The sequence below is a fragment of the Stegodyphus dumicola genome, chromosome 10 (genome assembly GCF_044657685.1).
Source record: "Stegodyphus dumicola isolate Sdum_Otavi_A_Nest chromosome 10, ASM4465768v1".
Lineage (NCBI taxonomy): Eukaryota > Metazoa > Arthropoda > Arachnida > Araneae > Eresidae > Stegodyphus > Stegodyphus dumicola.
The window spans coordinates 90687183-90713085 of NC_140777.1; the positions used below are offsets into that span (position 1 = coordinate 90687183).

The following is a 25903-nucleotide window of genomic DNA, read 5'->3' on the forward strand; positions in this document are numbered from 1 at the left end:
TATAGAATTCTAATTCATTTAAAGCAATATATTTTAAACATAAATCATTTGATTTTACACAGTTACGTTCATATAAAAATCTGACTATTTGCTTTGTTTTAAGGAACAAAGTTTTTATTAAATATGCATGAAAATATGTGACTTTATTAAGAATTACTGTCAATTAAACCATAATTTTTTAACAGTGAATTAAAATATTAATATCTTTGTTTACAAGGATGTAATATCTTTGTTTACAAGGATGAATCCATAAGATGATATACAGTCAGAATACATTTTTTGGGAGCACGGAAGACACACTGGTTCCTTGCATTCCAAGCATTTGTATGCAGTTTTTCTCTCCTTACAAGGTGGGCACATGGTTTTCTTTCTTCTAATTTTTCTTCTTGATATGATAAATCCATTCTCTTAATTTCCTTCGGTTCAAGGATTCTTCTAATTGTTCTTCAGTTCCCTTGGCAAAAAAGCGGAAGTTATCCCAACTTTCAGATGCGTTTTAATGAATAGATTAGCTAATAAAAGGATATTTTTTTTTTCTTTTCACTTTTGTAGCATCAGGATATGACTGGAACAATATGTATGTACATAAATTTCAAGTATCTTCGGGCTCTGCTGTAGAGCGTATTTTTGCAGGATGTTTCAGACCAGGGAGCTGAACTATTATATTATGTTTTGGTGTTTGTACCGTCTTGACTTGGTTCTTTTTTGAAGTGTTTTTTCCCATAAAAATTATCATTTTGTTCACAGATAGTAAAAAAAAATAAGGTTATTCATCTGCAGAAACTTTTGCTTTCGCTGTGAATACTACGCAAGATTCTTCAGAATCAGAATATTCTACGTCAGAAATATTGGCAAAATATTCAATTTTTTTTTAGTGAGATATACCGTACGTTTTCTTGTAAAATTTGAAGCCATAATTATCTTTTGTACAAAAAACAAGCATCCAATAAATAACATCTATCGTTCACTAAAATTGGCCTCCCAGACATCTTAAAAAGTAAAAGACGTGATAACTGAAACCATAATAAAGCTAGAAGTGGGAAACTGGATATGTGACCTTGTGGGACAGGTTTGGGAAGGTAGGAGGAAGGACAGGGACCATTCTCCATTTTTAGGGGTGAAAACGACGGTTAGAAAATCCTCAGCGGTCTCTCAGACCACTCACAGCAGTTAAAGGTTAAGCTACAGCTTGCATTTTAAATGATAGTATGATTAATGTTACATTTTTGGCAGCAGTATTTTCAGTCTAGTACTTGAATCTTCAAGACTTTTCAAAAATGTTCTAATTGATTTGACCTTGCATTCTGATTGCTGCAGTTTTCAACACTACTTACCATCTTTTTCATTTGAATGAGATATATATATATATGTACTGTTTTAAATTAGGCAAAACAACAATTATATTGTGGCATAAATTTTAAATAAATGTGGATCTGTGTCAGATAGCTCTCAAAATGATAGTTTTATTTAAAATCTATGCTAAAACAAGGTTGCTGTTTTCCCTAATTTCAAGTCTTATATTGGCATGTTTCTCTTCGTATATGTGTACTATTATTAGAGCATTTTACTGAAAAAAGATGCTTTGCCATATTATTAAAAATATTAAAATTTTACCATGTGGATCTAGATCATTTGTCAAAAACTAAAGTAGCCACAATAAACTAAAGTTGTAACATTATTGGAAGTTGTTCAAACCCCTTCCTTAAATGATATGTAACTTTTTTATTTTCAGTAGCATAATTATTTTGTTTTGAGTAATGCTTTGAATAGTTTTCTTATATTCTGAGTATTAATTTAGCATTCTGGAGACTTTATAAAGGTTAAAGTCTCTTTATGGTGAAATAAAAATTGTGTGCGGAAATAAAAACCACCTCTGTATACTACCGTACTCTGTATACTACTCTGAGTCATCATTTCTGTGTGTGCTGACCGCATTTGCCATTGCACATAACATAAGTTCTGTTAATTATCTGCCATGTGACTTTGTGAATAGCTAGGCCTCATAGTGTTGCCTTTAGATGTGACACAAGATCTTTAATTTATTAGCACTTTCCCATTTAAAGGAATTTGTTTATACATATATATATATATATATATTATTGGCAAAGTTTGAAATCTGGCATCGTATATAATGCCTAAAACTAGCCAGCAGTGTATGAAAACGATTAGTATTTCATACATTTTAACACATTCAAATGATAAACCAGGAACTAAGAATTTGGATACCAGAAATAAAGAAATTCCTCAAGAATTATTTCATATATTTGTTTTTGATAAAGCATGATCATTGCTTATTGATTGCATCCCACATAGTACCATGGTAGCAAGTGTTTATTATGCTAACCTATTGATTCAACTCAGATAAAACATGGCATACTCGGAGAAAACTATTCTTTTTGCACGGTAGAATTCCAGTACTTAGATTTTCCAATTAATTATTCAGCAATGTAGATTTCAGCTTTTTTCTCATTTATTTATTTACCAGACTGAGATTGGTTCACTTTACATCAATTACAATTATTTGAAAGATGCCATTGAGAACTGGTTAAGGGCTGTGTTAAAGCACTTACTTTTCTGTTGGAATTTGATATTTAACAGTTTGCTGTGCTATATATGCTTTGTTGAAAGAAAAAAAAAAATTGAAGTACCATGAAGGAAGTGGTTGTTTTTGATAAAATTGAATATGTGTATAGCTCATACTCAGATAATTAAAAAATCAAGGTCACAGTACCTGTTAACGGCTCACAATCACCCATTGAGTGTTCAAATTAGTAGTTGGTTGAACCACCCCTGGTGGCAACGCATGCTTGAATTCGTCGAGGCAAGGAGTGGTAGAGGTTCCTAATGCTCAACACATTCTGCCAGGCATTCATCAGTTGTCGCTCCAGATATGCGATATTTTGTGGTGCCCGAATCTGGCAGCCTACTATGTCCCAGACATGCTCGATTGGTGAAAGGTCTGGTGACCTTGCTGACCAAGGAAGAGTATCAACTGTACAGAGACAGTTTAGAGATATGCGAGCATGTGGTATGTGGCCTGGCATTATTTTGTTGTAAAATGGCCCCAGGATGATGTGCCATGAAGGGTAATGCAACTGGCCGCAGGATGGTATCAATATATCATTGAGCTATTAAAGATGTACGGAGGATGACTAAACATGACCTGCTGTCATAAAAAATAGCACCCCATACCATCACACCAGGGGTTATGACTGTATGCCTTTGTTTTACAAAGGCTGATTGGGACCACTGGATCCGTCCTCTTCAGACACGAGCTCAGTTGTCATCTGCTTTAAGAGTGAAGCGGGATTCATCGCTGAACACGATGCCAGTCTGATGGCAGCCAAGACGATCGGCTGCGATACCGTTCCAGATGATTCCGCCAATGTTGTGGGGTCAAAGGCAAATGTCTTAAAGGCCTCTGTGAGCATAACCCCACCTCAGAGATAAGTATCGTGAGATGGTGGATGGTACCATGGGAGGTATGGACGTGGCTGTAGTGCATTGAATAGTCAACAGTGATACTCTTGGGGAAGTTCGGGCCTGATGAACAATCATCCTATCTTGCCTCACATTTGTGATCCTTAGCCTTCCAGAGCTTTCATTTCATCGGCAATTCCCTTGTAGCAACCATTGCTGCCAACATCTTTGTACAGCAGTGTCTGTACGCAGCAGGTGGCGGCCTATTGCTCGGTATGACCACCCAGCTCAATGCAACCCTACAGTGTGACCACGCTCGAAGTCGTTTAGTTGTCTGTATGGTCTTCGATATCGTCATAATGGCATCTTTAGTTGCTTCTTTACAGAATTACAATGGCAGCAACAAAAAAAGATACATTTTCTGACTCTGTTACTAGTTTTATACTTTGCGAATCGTGCACTAAAAATGTGGGCTATAATCGCAATTCCTGTTCATTTGCCTTGAAACTTTGATCATTTGCATTTTCGATCAAGATGTTTTTGCATACCAAATTTCATCACGATTGCAAAAGTTCTTCCCTGTGCTTTAATTTTTTTGCAAAAGAGTGTACATTGAAGTCAAAGTGAACTATTTAGAAACCAAGAAGGGTGCTGTAGAATGAAAACTTTTTGAATGCCTCCAATATGTAAAACTTACATGATTTATTTTTATTATTTGAGCCAAGGTTTCAGTGATGCATAGAATAAAGTTTGTGCAATACTTTGACTTGTTATTTTGCATTTGTGTAGTGACAAGTTTTGGCGTAACAAGTTAAAAGAATTGCACAAACTAAGTGTCCATGTACTGCCAAAAATCGCAAATTATCGCCAAGCGGCACCTGTAAATATATTTTTACCTCATTTTTATCATTTAAAAAAATTTAATCATTAAAATCATATATTTTTTTTATTTGATTATATTTCACAAATATTGAGTACAGGTGTTTATTTTAAATTTTTTTGTTGCAGGGAAGTAAAAAAATATCATCCTCAAGTTTTATATGGTAAATCATGTTATGATTTGCCAGTACAAGAAATTGCTCCATTGTCAAGATCTGTTTTATCTGCTTATACTGGACCACAGGGTGGTTTAACTACAGTTGATTTTGGTGCTAAGCCTTTCGAGTTTCCTGATGCAGATGTGTATTTTATTGATGAAGATCACAGGGACAGCTGTGAAAACTTGGGGAAGTTAAAAGATATTCACAAACAAGAAGAAACTCTTAAGGATGGTAATATTTTGTTTGTGTTATTTGTATATGAAATTCATTATTTCTGTATTATTGGTACTTACTTATTAACACAACCACCTTAGTAAACTTTCAGAATTTGCCAAACTGGCAACCATGTGCGTAACATTTTCCGGAAACGATACTCATAACAGTACTTCAGTCAAGCAGCGCTGCTATTTTTCTGTGTGTTCTCTTTTGTTGTATTCCATATTCTAGTGGCTTTTATAAACAAATCATGATATTTTTGGTTTTAAACTTAGTTTTATAATATAAACTTATGGAATTTGCGATAGTTTGCAAGAAACAACCATAAAATTTATCTAAGAATACAGAATTTTGCTGAAAATTTTCTGAAGGGAACAATGAGGAAATGCATTTCCTTAGTACCCACTGTTGCCAAGGGTTGCATGAAGCTGAATATCTGAATTTCTCTGATATTTTTGTAAGGAAAAACAGATTTTTATGAGAAAAATAATGCAAAAAAAAAAAAAAAAAAAAAAAAACAGAAAGATTTGAAGAAGGATGTAAGTGTTTTATTTTTTAATGTATTATGTAATCCATATTTAGTAATAGAAATTTGTATTTTAAATTGCTAAAGTATATTTTCTTTTCATACGTTGATAATGTGTACCTGCTTATGATCTTCTTCTTGAGGTTGAGTTTGTCAGGTACCAGGCACTTCTGCTGAATAGCAGTTTGTGCCAAATGCACCAAACCTAATGCTTCCTAGCCCTCTGAGCGTTATGGCCGCCTTTATCCGGTCATGATATTTTTTGTCATTTACATTATATTAGCTTATAATTTATGATATTTTGCTTTCTTACTTTCTTTATTAATATAAATATCATCTCAATAAATGTAAGTTTATGAAAATAGAGCCTAAAGTAAGTAAATATACAAATTTAGCTAACAAAGTGTCTTTGAATACAGGTCTTCATGACAGATCCAAACACCCGTGCCGCTCAGAGAGTTAGCTCCATTTATTTGGGTCGCCCACTTTGTTTATAAAGTCTAACAGCACCTTAACAGAGCTGAGATGTAACTCTATAGTACTGAGAATACCTAAAGTAGTCAACATTATCAAAAGTTCAAGGTCAGAAGCTTGTTTCTCTGATAAACGTTTTTTAGGATATTCCCATTTTGACCAGTATAAAAGCCTCCCTGAAGGTATAACCTTCAGGTCTGTCTCTTTTGGCTGTCTTGGGGCTGTATTCTGCTCCATCCTTTGAGATTGCCTTTTTTCACCTTTTCCCTTGGGTTTTTTTCAACCTAAGTACCTTTGGCAATTTTTAGTTCTCGGCACGTTTTTTTTTTTTTTTTTTTTTTCTCTGTACATTCTCTTTTTTAATTTGATTTTATCTAGTGAAGTATTCATGCTTTTAATAGCTTCCTGCCATTCTTCAGATGTTGATTGAGTAACTTCAGCAGAGGTCATTTCTGCTCCTTCGATTAGTTTCTTGTAGAGACTGCTAAGACATTATAACAGCTGTGTCATTCACCCTAGGCATGGGTTGCATAACACCAGGGTTATGGGAGGGGCTTCGTGGCTTCTTATTTATCATTTGAAGATATCATGTCAGATAATACAGGACACCCAGCTATCCACCACCTGCCAGTATGCCTGGTAGCCTCTCAAGCCCCAGGAACTTGTGATAAATATTAATAGTTTGGAAATTTTTCTAGGAAAAAAAAAAAAAAAAAAAAAAAAAAAGACAGGAAAACCACTAATTTGGCATCTGATAAGTAACTTTTAACCATTTCATCTGTAAAAAATTGCTAAGTTGCATCTAGGTTAGTTGCGTTAATACATAAATACCACATTATTATATTATATGTTTTTTCTAACTTAGCAATTCTTATTATAATTAATTTTTTTAAAAATTTGCTATTAAATTATTATTATTATTTTAAATATATTATTAGTAAGTGTGCATTTTAACCCTTTACATTAATGTCACAATTCATGAAGTTTAAATATTTATTCTGTGTATCAGAAATTTATAAGTGATAGTAAATATCTTCAATCAATCATTTTTATTGGTATTATAAGTGAATTAAATAATCTAAAATATGGGGTTCAGAAAATGTTGGTAATTAATTTTAAGTTTACTAAAAATAATTCTTCGAATACCTTTAAAAAAATATTTTTGAATAATTAGAGAATTCTGAATACTACTACTTTCTAAATTTTTTTGGTGTTTCATTATGAAACAATATCTTGAAATAAAAAATTTGGACACATATTCCTTCTGCACATCCAGGAGCTCTTTTCAGGAGGTTGAGTAAGTTTATGTTTTCTGCATCATCATGTTTAACAAACTCATTTCCTTTGTTATCAAAGAATTTTCTCCAGGAACAAAGTAGTGTTAATGACTCTAACTTGTTCCAGGCATCTGCCACCCATCCAATTACATCTGATAGGTTTTCTTTAAGTTCTAGATAAGACCTTGACCATCATTGTTTGAAGAAAGAAGATAGGATAACAGCTTGTGTCTATATCTTCTCTTGAGACTAACCAAAACTCCTTGGTCCATTGGCTGGCATAACGCTGTGACATAGGGTAGTAAAAACATTGCTCATATGTCGCCATTTTTAAACTCTTCAATGTCTGGTAACAAAAACTTGTTGTCCAAAATCAAAATAGCCTCCCTTGGCAAGTTTTTAGATTTAAAAAACTGCTCAACCGATGAAACAAATACTTCATGGAACCATTTTTTGAAAATTGCCCAGCTCATTCAGGCATTTGACTGATTTCGATACCGAATTGAAAGTTTATCCATTTCAATGATCTTAAGCAAGCACATGGTTGCTTTGATTTTCTTATGATACCGAGTTTTAATTTGTGGTCACCTGTTGCATTACTGCATGCTAGGATTGTTTCCTCTCTCCTTGCACCTTTTAAAACCAGGGGCTGATTGTTCTTCCTTGAAAGCAAGACTTTTCGCTGGTAACAGTTTATAATTTAACCCTTTTTCATCAGAACTGCACAATTGGTCTGAGATCAAACCTTCAACTTCGATAAATTTCTGAAAGTTTTCCTTAAACTGAGACATGGCCTCAATGTCCTTAGATAGTTTTTCTCCACAAATACTAAGCTGTTGCACCCCATATCATTCTTCCAGTGATCAAGCAAGCCAGCGCTTGCGACAAATTTAGGATCATTGTCTTTTTTTAATTCTTCATAAAATTTCAAGGCCTTCTCTTGCAAGATTGGCCCACTAATCGGCATGAGTTTCTCTCTTGTTGGGCGAAACCAAATGTAAAGTGCTTCATTTACCTCATTAAACTCACTTTCCATCATATGTTTCTTTTCTTTCAATGTTTCTGTACACATTCTCTTAACACACCATGATTCAGTTTCCATCCACTTCTTTTCCAGTCTCCATTTGTACTTTTGCCAACTCCCAAGTACTTAGCCACTGCACTGACTACAAGTTAAAACATAAAATCGTAAACCTCTTGGCAATAATTGACGATGTGTGGCGGTACATAGACACTGAGTTTGTACAATTCTTTGACTTGTTACTTTGTGTAGCACCGATTTTTCCACTAAAAATTAAAAATTGCTACTACACAAATTCAAAATAACAAGTCAAAGAATTGCACAAACTTGGCAAAAACATCTACCTATTTTCACTAAAAAAAAAAAAAAAAACAAAAACAAAGAATTGCACAAACTAGGCATTGCGCACTCCCTTTTTCGATGTACACATCAATCTATATTCACTTAAAAAATCAAAGGAGCAGCCAACAAAAAATATATAATATCAATAAACTACATTTTAAATCAAACAATGAAATAACATAAAAAAAGAAATTCATCTTAACACTACACAAAAAAAAAAAAAATATCAACTTACCTTATTTACAAATTTCTGTGTCTTCAGTCAAACAAAATTCCTTAACAGCATCCAAAAATTTGCTACATAAATTCACAAAAATAAGAATAAAAAATATCCTTCATAGTGCTGGTATCCTCCGACGTTCAACCGTATCAATTTCCTTCCTACAAACAGGACACTTAAAATGGCTAATAAGTAAACCTTCATCTACACACCAGTCAATTAATCCTTTTTTCTCTTTCATTCCAAATCGTACAGAAACTTCAAATTAATCTTACCACATTCAGCCATTTTACCATGTAAACCACAAAATAACAACATACCAAAATCCATCCCATCATTCAAATTCATCGCAATCATACAACCAGTTATGCCATAATAGGGTTTCCATAGCATTCAACTACTCAGGTTACCAAAAATGAAACAACAACTTGGCGATAATCCAAGGGGAACCCTTCAATCCACTCTAACCAAAAATGGATATTGAATATTAGCATAATTTACAATTATAAACTGAACAATGATAAATGCAATACATTTCTGAAATTATGAGATTTCTGAATTTGTTTCTCACATTTGTTCGATTTATGCTTAGGTTATTTTTTGGCATAATTCATAATCATTTAACTGTTCTACAAGGGGTAGGGTTCTTTAACCCAGGCACCCTGGTGTTACACCATTTCTCCTTGTATCTACGTATCACTGAAACCTTGGCTCAAATAATAAAAATAAATCATGTAAGTTTTACATATTGGAGGCATCCAAAAAGTTTTCATTCTACAGCACCCTTCTTGGTTTCTAAATAGTTCACTCTGACTTCAATGTTGCAATCAACTTAATAGAAAAGTATATATTAAGCCAGAGTTGCACACTTAGTTTAAAAGAAAGTTTTTTAGTATTTTTCTACGTAGTCTTTTGCTCTAATTAAGTTGCTGATAGTAGTTCATATATTTGATTTTAGTTTTATTTTTGATGTTTGATTTTTTGTCCCATATGTACAGATATGTATATGCATATATATAAGCAAAATTTTTAATTTAAATTTCATTATGTAAGATAAAAGAAAGTAATCAATAATGGGAGTTTTCCTCGCATATAATTAATTTAAAACCCACAAACTCTGCAAATTTATAAAATTTTCAGTTTTTTAAATGGATCAAAGGGTTAGTGAGATCTAAAATGCAAGCACAGCAGACTGTTAAATATCAGATTCCAATGGAAAAGTAAGTGCTTTAACACAGCCCTTAACCATTTCCCAGTGGCATCTTTCAAATCATTGTAATCGATGTAAAGTGAACCACCACTTCTTATCCAAAATCTGACACACAAATGAGAATTTCCAGATCTTCTCCCATCATTCAAATTCACCGCAATCATGCAACCAATTACATTATAATGGGGTTTACATTCAACTACTCGGGTTACCATAAATGAAACAACAACTTGGCGATAAATGAAACAACTTAGCATAATCCAAGGGGCACTAATCTAACCCTATTATATACACATATTTAACAAATAGTTTTTTGTAATTATAATTCACCATTCTTTTTCTTCTATTAAAAATTGCCAAGGTGATAGCACTAATGCTTAAGAACCAAAAACAATATAGGTGCTTCATTAATGAGTTGTATCTTATTGTTAGGTAATATATCCAGTTGATGCAATTTATACAAAAAGATATATTTATAATCTTTTTATATTATTTATGTATAACAAGTGTTATACATTATACTTTAAGTGTTCACTGGTAATTTTCGTAAAGATTTTCACTTTAGTATAATTAATAAAAGTTGTTTCTGTATTATACATATTTTCACTGCTAAATAATTAATTGATAATATTTTAAGAGGGAATATGATATATTATTCTCTGTTGTTATAATGAGAGTAGAATTGTTTTGAGAAAATTTTGTCACTAAGTTAATTGAGAGCCAAGTATTATGTTGTAGTATTTACATGATATTCAAACAGCCAATATCTAAGGAGTAAATGTAAACTTCTTTTGTTACATAAACTGAAAGAAATTTTTTACTTTCTTATTAAAACAACTATCATGTGTTGATTTTATTGATGGCTGCTGTAAGCCAGTAAAATTTAACAATTAAATTTGCCAATTTTGGTGACTTTTCTGAGTGACCTCTATGATAGGCAAGTGCCAAAAATTCAAACTGCATAACTATGTTTTTGTCTCCTCATATTAACTGACTATATGTTTCATAGTTTTTTTCTTTAAATATTTGGTAGACATTCAGCCATGGCCTGATGTTGAACTGTCAAAACCAGAAAATGTTGCCCGCCAAGAAAAAGAAATAGCCGGCATTAAAGATTGGTGTTCACCTTGTGACTCAGCATATGGAATAGCCACTACACTGTATGAATGCCATCCTGTAACTAAAGAAAATGCAGGTAGGCATTAGGTATTATAATTGATTTTTTAATTATTTTTTACTGACATGATCTAAAAATCTGTGAATATATAACAAAATTGTATTTCAATGGATTTATAAAATAATTAGCTCAAAATGATTGAGTTATGTTGTTCTCCAGTAAGTATAATATTTTGCTTTCATCAATGCGTGGCTCTGAATAAACTTTGCCAAAATCATGTTGATTTGCTGCAAAATAATATAATTCATAATTTAGAAGAAAAGCAAGCATTAAGCTGTTTTAATATGTATGCAGGTTGAAGCATTACTTCATATTTTTTTATCCTGCTGTCAACGTTTGGTAAAAATGAAGTTGTCACTCTCATTGTGGATTGTCATCCATATTTCCAACCAATACTGCAAGTTCTGTAATTTTTTATTTTTAGACTATAGAGAGGCACAAGTACCTAGGGATTATTCACAATTATTTGTCTTTCATTATTGACAGTGTGAAAAAATGCTATGTTACAACATGTATCAATGATCCATACAGAAAATCTATTTCTGCCTGATTATTAATTTAGTGTGTTAGTGCTTAAGGGTGGTGATTGTCTCATTCAGACTTTTTTACAGTATTTTGTAATGGAATCTGGATCATCTAGTGCACATAATTGTTTGCTAACAAAATTACATAATTAAATTCATTAACTCCAGCAATATTACAGGGGCCCACCAGCGGCCGAGCAAAATCAAATCTCGGACCGAACTACTAAGTCGCTGAACACTAGTAGTTCGGTCCGAGATTTGAATCCCGCAAACGGGCTGGTTGCATGGGTGTTTTTGTGGTTTTCCCCATGTGTAACATGTATACAAGACAGTTTACCTTAGAAAGTCCTCCACGAAGGCATTCCTCCCCTTAGGCAGATAGCCCTCGAGGCTTTGCCGTAATTAAATAACCTAATCAGCAATATTACACATTTCTATTCTCATTTCCTTGGTATGCATTGAATACAGATTTAAATATATATATTATAATACTAATTTTGTAAAAGTTTATTGACTTTCCTTCCATCTTGAAATATATACTGAAAAGAAATATTATGTTGTATATATATATAGAAATATACATGAATGAAATGTGTTTTACATTTAATGGCCAACAGTTAGTCAAGATTTACTTTTGTTATTAGTCATTATTACTTTTACTAATAATAGTAACAGTAATGATAAATTTTTGTGCTATGTGCATCAAGATGTAAAAGCAATAAGTTTTTTAATTTTTAGTATTCACTTATGTTTCAGTTTTGTTAAAAAGAATAGAAAATGAGTTTGTTTCTATTACTTTCTGCTTTTCAGTAAAATATTACAACATTTTTGCTGTCTTAAAAATATAACATTTTTAATCCTATTTTAGAATTTGATCTGCAGCTTTTGTTTTAACTGATAATTTGCATATTTTTGTGCTTGTTGATAAATGAATAACTTCTTAATTTTCTACTCCTTTTTTTCTTGTTATTTTTTTAATTCGTATTTTTTTCAATCAGTTTCCTATTGAAGCTTTATTGCTATATTTATGTATGTTGTATTTTTTCCTCTTGTCTGGTTAGTATCTAATTAATAGCTAATGTTCATCCCTGTTTAATTATAGGCTTAGCCCATTTATAATAATTTTAATTTATTTGCTTATTCACTTAAGGTTTTGGTTTATTTTTGCATTACATGTATGATATATGCGATAATTAATGTTAGTGACTCTTAAATAATTTTTGAGAGATATTTCTTTATTATTTCAAATATCAAGTTGACACTAAGTTTATTGCCAAGTTCAGGTTTACTTCTTACGGTACTTTTCCGTTTTGCCGCCGCAGACGATAAAGTTGCCAATAATGGTACAACCGATGCCAAATGGAAGATCCTCACTGGTAACCTTTTACTTCTCATTTTCAAAACAAGCCGCAGCCATTTCTTATCAGATTGATTGTTTCTTTCAATACTGGCATACAATTACATGGAATTTTTACAATTACATGGTAGTTCAATTTTATGCTCTAAGGCCATTTGCAAGCGGTAATTAAGTCAATTAGGATGCAATCACACCGCTCACTTGATGGCGAAAATATAGAAAAGGCAAAGTCAAGGGTTAAGTTTCTCAATTCTAATGAGAATGCACTAGCGAAGTAAAGCACTGCAGTTTTACATAGTTTCTGATTAAGCTATTCGTACGAACCGAAATAAGTCTTGCATTGAAACTTGCATTCTAAATTAAGATTTAATTTGAAATTAATGTAGATAGTAACTGAAAGAATTTTTTTACGTGTATACTGTGTGTTGTCACCAATAAAGTCTGCTTGGCGAGATTTGCGCTGGCGAAACGGAAAGGTACCCTTCTTACTTATACTTTGTAGCTGCATGTTTCTGAGGTTCCTTTTAATATGGCATCAAAAGCATCAATACTGTAATCTCCTTGAGAATTTTGCTGTGTGAACTCTGCAAGGATTGGCAACCTCATGATGATAGTGAACTGTGCCTCATTGAGTTTTATTCTACTAAGTGGCGTGCCACAGTCTTTCAACATTTTATGTATGAGCAGCTGTTGTTAGGTCTGTGAAGTGAAATTTATAGTTAATAGTAAAATGCCTCTAACCTCCCCCCCTCCTGCAAGTTCCTCTGTTTCATATGCTAGCCAGTCATCTAAATAAATCATCAATCCCTGTTGTACATGGTTGACAATTTTGCCATCAGTGCAGTTGCCTCTGTGTTTGAAACCTGAATAAGAAGGAATTTGTCAGTTTCTCAGCTAAATCTACAAATATCCACTATTTTGGAAAAGCCTTTCTTTTTTTCCCTACATATGAACAGATTTGTTTTATGTCCAGAATACTTTCAGGGCCACCTATTTCGTTATTTAATGTAGAGAGTACATCAATACATCTGTCTCATAAAATTGCTCCAGTCAATAGTTGTTTTTCTTAAACATTAAAAAATTTTTTCAAGGCTGAATTACTCCTTTCATTAGTTAATTGACATCATTTAATTTACCCAAAAATAAATAAATTGCTATGCTGTTATAAACAATATTTTGAAACCGCTGAACCGGTTGTCAAAACATTTTCATTCACTTGCAAATTTTCATGTTATACCTCAAAACTGATATGTAGTTTTATTTGATGGTCATTTTTACATGTTTGAATGTGAAATAAAATAAGTCTACTTGCAAAGGAAAGATATAGCATCATCTTCATTTCTTAGTAAATCAAACGTTTTTAACATTCTTTCAAAATAAGAAAATGCATTAACACATGAAATACTCAGAGTTCTTTGTGTGACAATAGAATTATGACTGATCATGAATTGTTAATGTTTGTATGAAAAATAGAAAATACAATAGCATGTAGTTTATTTGGAACTCTTCTTATCCGGAGTAAACTATAAATAATCTTCGTTGAGACTGTTGACTATGTGAAAATGGTTTGCATTGGCGATTTATCAATAATCTTGTCACCATTTACAAAATGGGATCATCATAATAAGGAAGTACTTTTCTACAGTAATCCCTTTGTTAATATAATTAATTAGTCCTGGTAAAATGTTATGTTAAATGAAAGGGATAACTGGATGTAAAAATACATAATCTTTAACTCAGCCAGGTATTTGTAAAAAATTGTTTCTGTGCTATTATATTTCTGCATTTTCTTAAAGAAGTAAGAGGAAGCAAAATAAAGCTAAAAAATTATAAATATTTTTGTTGGATATGTAAAATTTTACTTTTCCTTTTGTTTTGATTTATTTTATATTATTTTTAAAGGGAGGCATAAATTTATCTAAAGTAGTGTGTGCATTTTGCTCCCCACATATTTTTCATAATAGTAGCTCAGTGCATGATGAACTGTTTACTGTACTTGCATGGTTTTTTTCAAAATTTAGATGAAAATCTGTGAATATTTTTCTGAAACTTTCTTCCTACCACAACTGTGAAAATTGCGACAGTCATTCTAGTAGAATTTTGGAGGAACAAGTTGTTCTTAATTTAGTTAAATAATGAAAATTTAGTTTATCAGTGGATACAAAGTCTTTTTTTCTATTAACAAGGTACCATTTAGTGTGAATCATAAATGTTGGTGCAGAATCTAACTTGATGGCAACAGTAATGGCAATTACAGCTTCGTGGGAAGAATAACTGTTTAATTAAATCTAAGACAAATGCTAAAAGCAAAGATTAATTTCAAATTACATGGGAGGTGTAAAGTGGCTGATGTCATTTAATACTGCTGAAAAACATTTGTGCCTTCTCATGTAAATGATGCTGTGCAAATTTAATTAAATTAGAGTCCAGACATTGATTCCAAAGGAGAGCAGAGATTGCTATGCATTGTTAGCCATGACCAAAGAGTTCCAACAGCTGAAATCACCACCACCTACAACAGTGGCAACACAGACAGTATTTCTCAACTCACTGTGCGGTGTACATTGCTGGGTATGGGCTTATGCAACCGGAGGCCGAAGCATGTCCCTGCATTGACGGCATGTCGTTGCTGGCTGCGTCTGCAGTGGGTCAAGAAACATCAGAATTGGACGTTAGAAGAATGGAAAAAAGCTGCATGGTCTGATGAATCACGTTTTCTGGTCCATCACATTGAGGGGCATGTGCCAATATGTGATTTCCAAATGAAACCCTGGTTCCCGGATGCACAGTTGGATGGAGACAAGCCAGTGTGTGGGTGGGTTATTATGGTGTGGGCAATGTTTTCATGGAGCACATTAATACCCATAATTCCCATAGAACAATCTCTGACATATGTGCGCTACGTGAATATCATTGCAGACCAGGTTCACCGATTCATGGCAACAGTATTTTTGGCGGAAGATGGTTTTTACCAGCAGAATAATATCCCATGTCATAAAGGTCCAATCATCAGGGAGTGGTTTGTGGAACATTCCAGTGACTTTCAAGTCATTTCTTGTCCTCCAAATTCACCTGACATTAATCCAATAGAGCATATGTAGTCCCACCTGGAAAACCAAATTCGTGCTGCCATGTTATCCCCTCTCAATGTGTGGGAATTGCAGGACCATTTGGTGAGCGCTTGGTGCCAGATACCTCAGACTATGTTTCAGCATCTTGTAGAGTCAATGCCATGCCAGGTGCTGTCAGTTTTGAGGGTGTTATATATTATTAACTGGGTGGTCATAATGTAATGGTCCTTCGGTGTATATATATATATATATATATCAAATGCAAGAGAAAAAACAGAGAAAGGGTAATTAACTCATATCTTTTAACATAAAATATAAACTGGCTTATTAAAAATCAGAGTTACATAAAACAAAATTAAGGATCTAAATGAGTGTGTTGTGACGTCATGCTTATCCAGTATTTCTGATAAATTCCATTATTTGTTGAAAATGATCTATAGAAAAATACAGGGTGTCTCATATTCAGTGGGACGAAAAGCATAGCATAGTACAAATTATGTAATTGATTTATTAAGTGGAAATGAATTAATTCTGAAATAACAGTTATAGAAGTGTTATTTGGCAACAACAAAAAATCTTCCAGCTGCAAAATTGCTTGTTAATCAAAAGGGCACATGAGAAAGCATATTGTGTTTTGGAATGTGCCTTGCATCGTCATTTATCATTGTTAGAAGACATTTCAAACAAAATTTGTTAAAGAACCAGCATATCATTACAACATTAAACGGTGGGTGAAGCAGTTTCAGGACAGAGGCTGTTTGTGTAAGAAAACCAGCCCAGGACAAACAGCAGCTTAAACCAAAGTAGTTGAAAAAATTTGTGAAACATTTTTATGAGATCCCGCAAAATCAGTGTTTCATGCTAGTTTTGAACTCAGTGTGTCTCATGTAATGGTGTGGCATTTGTTATGGAAACATCTGCAATTCCAGCTAAACACCTTTCAGATGGAGCAGGCGTTAAAAACCTTCAGACAAACCATTACATAAAGCTTTCTGTAAGAATTGTCAAGTTGGAGATGGATGATTTTGCGAGCACACTTATGCTTAAAGATGAAGCCACTTATGACATTTCTGGTAAAGTTAATAACCATAATTTATGATTTCAGGTCACAGAAAATCCACACGTTGTAATTGAACATGAGTGTGATTTTTCAAAGGTGAATATTTTCTGCACCATTTCTAACAGTTCTGTTTTTGGTTGATTTTTCTTTATGGAAAAATCAATTAATGGGTGCTTTTATCATGATATGCTATCAGAATGGTTATTCCCTTAGTTGGTGGAAGCAGTTCCTGGCTTTTTTCTGCAGTAAGACGGTGCTTCACCACATTGGCATACAAATGTACACCGGTACTTTAATGATAGTCTATCCCATCTCTGGATTAACTGCCCTAGGTCAAATGATATGCCATTGCTTTGTAGGCCACCAAGATCCCCAGATCCCTTGTGATTTTTTTCCTATGGGGTTTTGTTGAGACAAATTGTTATTCCATTTCCCTAAGCATCTGAAGCAGAGGACACCTTGTCATTGGAGGGTCACCCATAGAACATCTATAGAAACTTGGATAACTATAGTTTCATTGTAAATTTACCTAAGTAATGTAATTACAGCATTCACAGGTATTTCTTCTTTTTGTCTTATTTTATAACCTGTTTGTTAATACCCTTTTATCAAATTTATTTCGCTTATCAAAATGCTTTGTCTCTCAAAAATTCATCATGACTTTTGTATGCTTGCTATTGACTGATGGTAACAAGTCACTGTCTCTCTTCTCTTCATGGTTTAGTTCAAAATTTGATTTGCATATGCTGAACATTACTGATTGAGTTTGTATTTTGGGATTTAGTCTAGCTCATTGATGATTTTATTAATATCTGTTATAAATTAGGAATTTTTTATTCATCTGTTATGAATATTTTTTCCAACGTTGGTTTTGCTAGATAAAATTATTGCATAACATTGCTTGGACTATATTAGCTGAAATTGGGGAAATGAAATATATTGCAGTTAATAATCTATGCTGATTTGAAAAACATGCTAACTATGTTATGCAAAAGTTATCTGTTCTGTCATTTACAGGGAGATATTTCTCGGGCCTGATTCTTTTAATACATATTATTTTCTTAAATATAGTGTGCAATTTTAATAAGATTTTAAGTTTTAGCGTTTTAGAAGAGAATGTTCTGTCATTTGTACAGGGAGATATCTCTCATGGGGCCTGATTCTTTTAGTAAATATTATTTTCTTAAATATGTGTTCAATTTTAATAAAATTTTAAGTTTTAGCATTTTAGAAGAGAAGGCAAATGTTCTGTTAAAAAAATAATGTAAAACATTTTTAACGCTTCAAGCAGCCAAGAGTTGAATCCCCAAACTTCCCACAAAGGCATTAGTAAATGGTATTTTGATCATAATTGCTAAATTACCCTCTGAATTTGACTTTTTTCCTTCCAAAACTAATATAAATACTAGCTTAACTGTCTGGATAAATTTCAAGATGTGTGTCTGCATACTTGAAAGTATTGTAACAAATATTTTTGAACATATAAATACAGCTAGGCTACTTGGAGAGTTAAGCAGCAAATAGAAGCAGTCTGCACGCATAAATCATTCCTTTTCAAGTGATAGGAATTGCCACACAAGCACAGAACTCATTTGTATACATTTTATGTATGGGGGTGTATACAGGAACAGAGCACCATAAACAAAATGCATATAGATAAGTTGTACATTTGTGAAGTGATGCACATGATTTCATTAACAACTGTAGAGATGGCTTTTGTCTATCGATCACATCAGCATTGTCTACCATCTCAATGCGCATTTCTGCACACAGAATCTGTCATGCATGAAATCTGATTATTTTGGTCTTCTTTTACCTGCCTTTTTATTTTTGTCAGATATTTTTTAATCATCTTTCTTGTATGTGCATATATACATAATTTTCCCCTATAATATTTTTTTATTTTATGCTTTAATCACAGAGTAAGAATTGCAGTAAATAAAATATTCATTATGCTTTAGTTGGTTCAAAGCAAAAAGCAGTAAATTTTTACTGATAAAATATGTTGGAATAGTAGGGGGCAACAGAGCTCAAGTTCAAGATCTTCAAGCTGTTCGTTTTGGTGGCTAATGGTTTATATAGAATAAAATAGTATTTCTTATTTATTAATTGTTTATCTCATTTTTTTAGTGAAAAAGTTTGTAAATCAGGACCATGAATTTCATGACTTCCATAAAAATATATAATTTTTTTTTTAAATCAGAGCCTGCTTTTTACATTCATAAAATTAAGGTTACTGTCATAAACCTCTCCAGGTTATCATAGCAGACTAAGGTTGCTATTATTCATAAGATTAAGGTTGGTATCATAAAAAATTATTTTAAGAAAGTTTGTTTCTGGAAGTAGGTGTGTGAGATAAATATTTAAGGAAATTGAACCTATTGGGGTGGACCGCACAGAGATAAGTAAATCATGTGAGCAGTCCCTGCAAGTCACTGCTTCCAAGCTTTTATAATGTGTCACGTGACATATTTCTGACATCACATATGCAATAATTCGTTCCAGTTGAGAGTGCAAAGGACATAACTTCATGAGTGACAGGAGATTTTAGCGTTCTGCTATTATCCATAAGATTAAGATTATTATTCATAAGATTCATAAGATTCTGTCGTCAAAACCTCTCGATTTCAGGAGGGGTGACAAACCAATGATCTGATTTTTTCTCTGATATTGTTCCAGATATAACGAATCAGAGGATGTAAATTACTACTGAAAAATTAAGGAGGCATGACTAATTCAGTCTGAAGATTTTTTCCATTGGAGTAACACATCAGAAGGCTCCAGAACTTTCAACTAGAGAGACCTAGAATACTCTTGAACTGTTGACTAGAGAGACTCTCATTAGCAAGCTCTTCACACTATGAGGACTATAATTCATTCCAATAGCTGTCTGTGCTATCCATGAATTATATATTTATGTGATGTACCAGCCTTTGTCAGGAATAAATAGATTGTTGAAGAATCATAAATGTAGTCGTAGCTTAAATTATCAGACGATAAGTTTAAAAAACAGGATCCATTTATTATTGGTCAGGAGAAATAGCAGTTACAAAATCAGATATCCAGAGTAAATAAAAAAGAACTACTAATAACATTTTGTATGAAGTTTACTGCATCGTGACATTTAAGAAAAAGCCCCGATATTCTTTTGCGAGTCCTTTTATAGCCTCTGGAAAGGCAGAGCTTCCAAGAAATGACGTCAGCCTCGTCAGCCAATCCAGTTCGCTTTAAATATTTCCAGAATATTCTATAACTGTACGTGTAGAAAAGGTGGGAAAAACAACTTGACTACGGGGCTGTGGATTTAATTCCACATACTTTCAAATAAGAGAACGTCGCCATTAAAAATGAAAAGAACATACAGTTAGAATTTTAAGTGTATTCTTGACTATGGAATTTTATTATTACATATATATGTAAAGAGCTTCTCGTAATTGTAATTCTAATAACTATGTTTGGAGTTTAATAATGCAGTAAGAATTATGCAACCTCACAAATGTATTAACCAGTATACAAAGTCAAATGCGCTACCTGCCGCAACTCAACACAGTGGTAACCTGACAGTCGGCCCCACAGCAGTGACGACCTCCCATTGTAATAATTTTTTTTTCCAAATGTCGTGCACTAATTGTATGTGCTGTATAAAATAAATCTGCTATGTACAAAATTATCAGATCTATTAATGAAGAGAATTTTAGAAATTAGAAATGAAAAACCGTATCTGTGTACATTATAAACAAAAATTAAAATGATTATTTTTTATTTATAAATGTGAGTATTGCTGAAAGTGTTATCAAATTAATCAGGTTCACATACAGACCATGTAAGAAAAGGAATTCCATTGTTATTTAGTTTTATGTTTTGATTGAAGTATGTGCATCACAGTCTTGTCACTCTCCGAGTTTTCCATTTCATCTCCTGAGCTTCTGATCAATTTCCTTATCTTTCAGATTTTTTTTTTTTTTTTTTAAATTTATCAGTATTCCTTCAAACCTAATTTAGGTGAATTACTGATCACTAAGCACTGAAGAGGAAAAAAACATTTGGACAACACATCCCCTCCAAAAAAAAAAGTTTTGCCACGTTCTCTTAAGGAAACTTGGACAAACTGCATTTTTTACAAATGATTTCTTTAATTTTTATTTGACCTGATCTGCTTTTAATATGTTACAGAGCATTTTGGGAAGATTTTACTAATATTTAAAAGGTAAATATCACTATTTAATTTCATTCTAAATTTTTTAATAGTACACTAATAAGTTTATTCACATGATACTGTGTATTTTAATTATTTATTTTATTTTTATTATGCTTTAAAGCACTTGATAAATGTTTGAAAGCACTGTTTCTTCTTGCTTGCATTTTCAGCGAGATAAAATTTTAAGAAAATTGAAAAATCAAGTGAAACAAGTAAAAACAAAATGAAGTAAAATTAAAGTTTAGAATAATGTATTAAATATTAAGCTAATATATTTTATCTTTTTATTTATTATAAGTAGTTAGATGATCTGAGTGGTGGCCGTAAGAGGAATAATTATTAGATAAATTGGGGCAGTTATTAGATAAATATCACAGTAAATTGTATAAATAATATAGGATTGATAAAATGACCATGAAGCTGATTTGTTAATTTGGAAATCGTTTGATATTATTTTGCCGTGCAGTATGAAAAACTCCTGGTTTTTCATATTTGAAGGTTGGCAATTATGATACTTTCATATTTATGCTTATCTAAAATTTTATAAAGTGAACTATGAGGTTGCCTTTTCTGAAACTTTTAATGTACTATATATATATTACGTTAATATTATTAATGAAACAGAATTATGATTAAAACTGGAGAAATAAATATTACTGGATTAATGTTTATTCCTCCAGTTTTAATCATAATTGTTCTTTCTTCCTAAAAGTTTTGTATGTATATTTTAGGAAATCCTATAGCTGATGCATTTGCAGTCGTTATGAGGGAAAACAGTGCTCTCTTAGTATTGGCAGATGGTGTAAATTGGGGTGAGAAGTCATGTTTAGCTGCCCGATGTGCAATACATGGATGCGTCAACTACCTTAATAAGGCTCTTTACAGAGAAGGAGGAGGAAGTATGACAACTCAGGTATATATGATGCTTAGTTTTGTGTAATTTTTACAAAAGTATTAATAATGGAAATTAAATACTGGCTATTGCCTTTTAAAGTGATTAAATAATTATAATTTGATGCCAGCTTTGGGTACTGGGGCACATCATATCCTTATGACGCATGCGACCTTCTAACTTTATCTTAATTCTTGCCTGCCTTTAGCTATCTTTGCTTGAATTGCTTGTGTACAATTCAAGCATCCTAATTGCTTTGCTTTCTTTATCATACTGTCCATCTTTTCTTTTTTGAGCATCTCTTTTTTCTTTTAATTATTATTCAAGTATTCATGTGTAATCCATTCTTAGGATATTTGTGGATGATATTGTTTTCAAAGTGTCTTAAAGCACTTGAATTCATGAATAATGTTGAAAAGTGCTTGATTTTCTTTGGCTACAGTTGGAAATGAAAACACCATTTCTACCACTTTGTCTGTGACTTTGTTTGAGCACTATGCTTGTGGGTGCTCACATATTAATATGGAGCGCAAAATAGATTAATCTACATTTTGTTTTCTGTCTTCATGCATATGATAGGATAGGATAGGATATTGATATGTGCAGGACCAGACCATAGGTTAGGAACATTTAATTATGCAAAGATTATTATATAAAGAGCTATCTAGCTTCATTTCAATCTTAATCAAGATAGACTTCTGTGGATTGAACTCAAGAGTTTCATATTCCTTTTCTGTTGTCAACAGTCTATTTGAAGAACTTTATCATTAACAAGTTTTAAGACCCATATTCTGCAGATGCAAATGAGCGATCTCAAATGTTTGTATTCTTACTGCATTCTTGAACATCTGTGCATAAGTTCTGAAAAGTGAACTTATTTGAATAAAAGTCAGCTTTTACAGAATATCATAACTATCAGTCTAGTGGAACGAATGCAATTTTTCTCTATTTATATTTTGCATAATCATTAATTAGATTAGTCTATGAATACTGTGCCAAAAGACTGTTAAAATTTTTTCTAAGTTTGGGAAAAATGCATCTAAAATAATAATAATTATTATTACCACAGTTTAAACAGTCACTGAGTTTTTTTATTTTAATTTTTTTTAAATGTGTGTTAAAAACAACAATAAATTTTGAATATTTTGGTTCCTTTAAATTTATGGAGTCATTTTGTTGCAAGTCAGAATTGTTGATATTTAAAGGTGAGGTTTTGTATTGAGTTTTATCTTAGATCTAAATTAGCATTACAAATTATGCACAAACTATATGTTAATTTTCATAGCAAACTGAAAAAAAAAAAAAAAAAAAAGGCTTCATATTTAGAGTTTGTGTTTCTGATGCTTTATATTTTACTATGGTAAAGCCCCGTAAAAAGAAAAAGAAGGAATTATTAAAAAATTATTATCATTGAATCATTATTGGATGCAAACAAAATGATCCTCTAAAGCTAAAAATGCTTAAGATAGGACAATTTTTCTTCCTTCTTATTCTTGAAAATAATAAGCTTTTTATATTATGTTGTATTTAAAGTCTGATAATGATAATTTCTGTGATGAATGCATAAAATAAATAAAGTTATTATTAATAATCATGCATCTTATTACTCTGAATAAATACAGTTTTCATTATATCATAATATTAAGTTTCATTGATTACCATTTAATATCTTCTAACTACTAAATAATAATTTAAAATTAAACAAAATATTCTAGATTGATATGCTAAAACCCTCATTTAAGTGAGTTATGAGCTTTCGCTAACAGGCCATCTGCAAAAGCTTCCAGCATATAACATTTAAACTTTAATTTTAAGAAATGTCAGTGAAGAATATTTTATTTTGTTTTAACTTCATTTTAATCATTTTTAACTTTATTTGATTCTTCAACATAAGTAATAATTTTTTTATTGCAGGATGTATTTATTAGTTTACTGCGTTCATTCAGTGAAGCTCATAATCTTATCCTTCAAGAAAATGGAACACTTACTACTCTTTGTGCTGTTGTTGTGGCACAGCTGAGGAACTCCAACAAGTTTATTGCATGTGCATGTAATGTTGGAGACAGTCTGGCATATATTTACAGTCCAAAATATGGAGTTCGTGAAATAACACAAGGTATCATGTCTAGAAACATCTTAACATAAATGACAGTGAAAACTAATATTTATATTAAATTGTTTCATTTGTTTCTATTTTGTCAAATTTATTAATTTGAGTATGCTGTGTGTTCATGTCAGAAATATACAAGTGTACTTTAACAACATAAATAGCTTATTTGGTGCATATGTCTTTACACAGTACTAAAACACTTATTTATAAGATGTTTTCATATGAAGATTTTTATGCTAAGGTGCTTTATTATTATTATTATTTAAAAAATTCCTTTTCCTTAAAAGTTTTCTTCCTTTCACTCACTTTTTCCTCTCACAGTTTGAAGAATATGAACAAGTTAACATTTACTGTTTGTGTTATATCAGTTTCTTAATTTTTTTTTTTTTTTCCCCTGAAATTTTTTGAAACTGCTTTCTTCAGTATGTGCTCTTTATCATAGATCGGTAGTATACGAAACAAAATGTAAGAACAGAAACAAAATCTAATTTGGAAATTGGTTTTCAAAAGAGAAATATAAATCATTTTAAATGTTTATGAAATAACTACTATATTTTATTTAATTAATAATGTCACAGAAATATAATCATGTATTAGTGCAAATCATCTTAGTAGAAATCACCATTTTTCTATGTGTTTGTTTTGTTGTATTTAAAGTTTCTTAACCTTTTTTTGGTGATTGAAAGACAGACATGTGAGCATGAAGTGCACTCATTTTCCAATGGGCATGCCAGTACAATAGAAAATTTTCTTATTCACCCCCACCTGTCATAGTATTTATTGAGTTTTGGAAGGTTTTAGGAACTAATAATTTTGGCATTATACGTCCATAGGATTTTAGATACATGTAGATTTTGACCTCCTACCTATATGTTCTACTCAGAATGAGAGAAAGAGGACTCACATACACTTGGATTTTGATTATATAAACATAAGATGAAAAGCATGTTCTGGACTGGACTCACAGGCTTCCTGATAGCCCTTTAAATGCATGTCATATTTATTAATAAATGTTATAGAATAATTATTAAATATTAATAAATGCACTTTTCCACTAGGCAGGTGCAAGTGATTAGTTGCCAAATATTGCACTTTGTTTTTATTTTTAGCTTTTATTTCTTAAGTGTATGGAAAAAAATATTTCAAATGCTTTGATTTTTATGAAAATGAATTGTTTTATTTTCAAAATTGTTTATAGTGCTAGTTTGGTTGGTCGTTGTCAAAATGAAAAATTTGATGTTGCCAAAATTTTGACCTCAGTTTCTTTACTCTCAAATGTTTTTTTTATTTATGGAAAAAGGGTGAGTCACTGTATCATTGTTAGAATTTTCATCAAACACAATTATATGTAGTTTGAAATTTTCCGTATAAGAATTTCTCATTCTGCTCATCTTTGAGATAAAAAATAAATAAATAAATAAATAAATAAATAAAATGCCACAGAAGATAGACTAACAGAGATACCACAAATCGTATACAAGACAGCAAATGAATGGAAAAAATGTGCAGTCATGACAGTAGTGTTAGTAGAATTAACACTGTCATCATTGGCATATGCATTTTACTTTATAATGATTTGATTGGAAAATAATTCACCCATGTTACCTGCTTGGTAACATTTTTGCCCTCTAAAGAATTTACTTATATATCCAGGTATTACTCTTTTCATATTTTTGGCAGATATTTAATTAGAAGTAATGTCTAAAAAATGTGTAATAAACTTCTTTGAAGTAATGAAATGGATTTAGGGTGAAAAGAAGTACTTTCA

General features: G+C 31.9%; 1 protein-coding gene across 1 annotated transcript in view; it reads left to right on the plus strand.

Moving 5' to 3' along the window:
• The window catches only part of LOC118197961 (PP2C-like domain-containing protein CG9801), a 62010-nt gene that overhangs the window by 17502 nt on the left and 18605 nt on the right, over positions 1-25903 (plus strand). Inside the window, exons 2-5 of the mRNA XM_035369534.2 lie at positions 4429-4691; positions 10780-10941; positions 21865-22046; positions 23940-24141. Of these exons, the coding sequence (XP_035225425.1) occupies positions 4429-4691; positions 10780-10941; positions 21865-22046; positions 23940-24141 (809 nt within the window). The remainder of the gene's footprint in view (positions 1-4428; positions 4692-10779; positions 10942-21864; positions 22047-23939; positions 24142-25903) is intronic.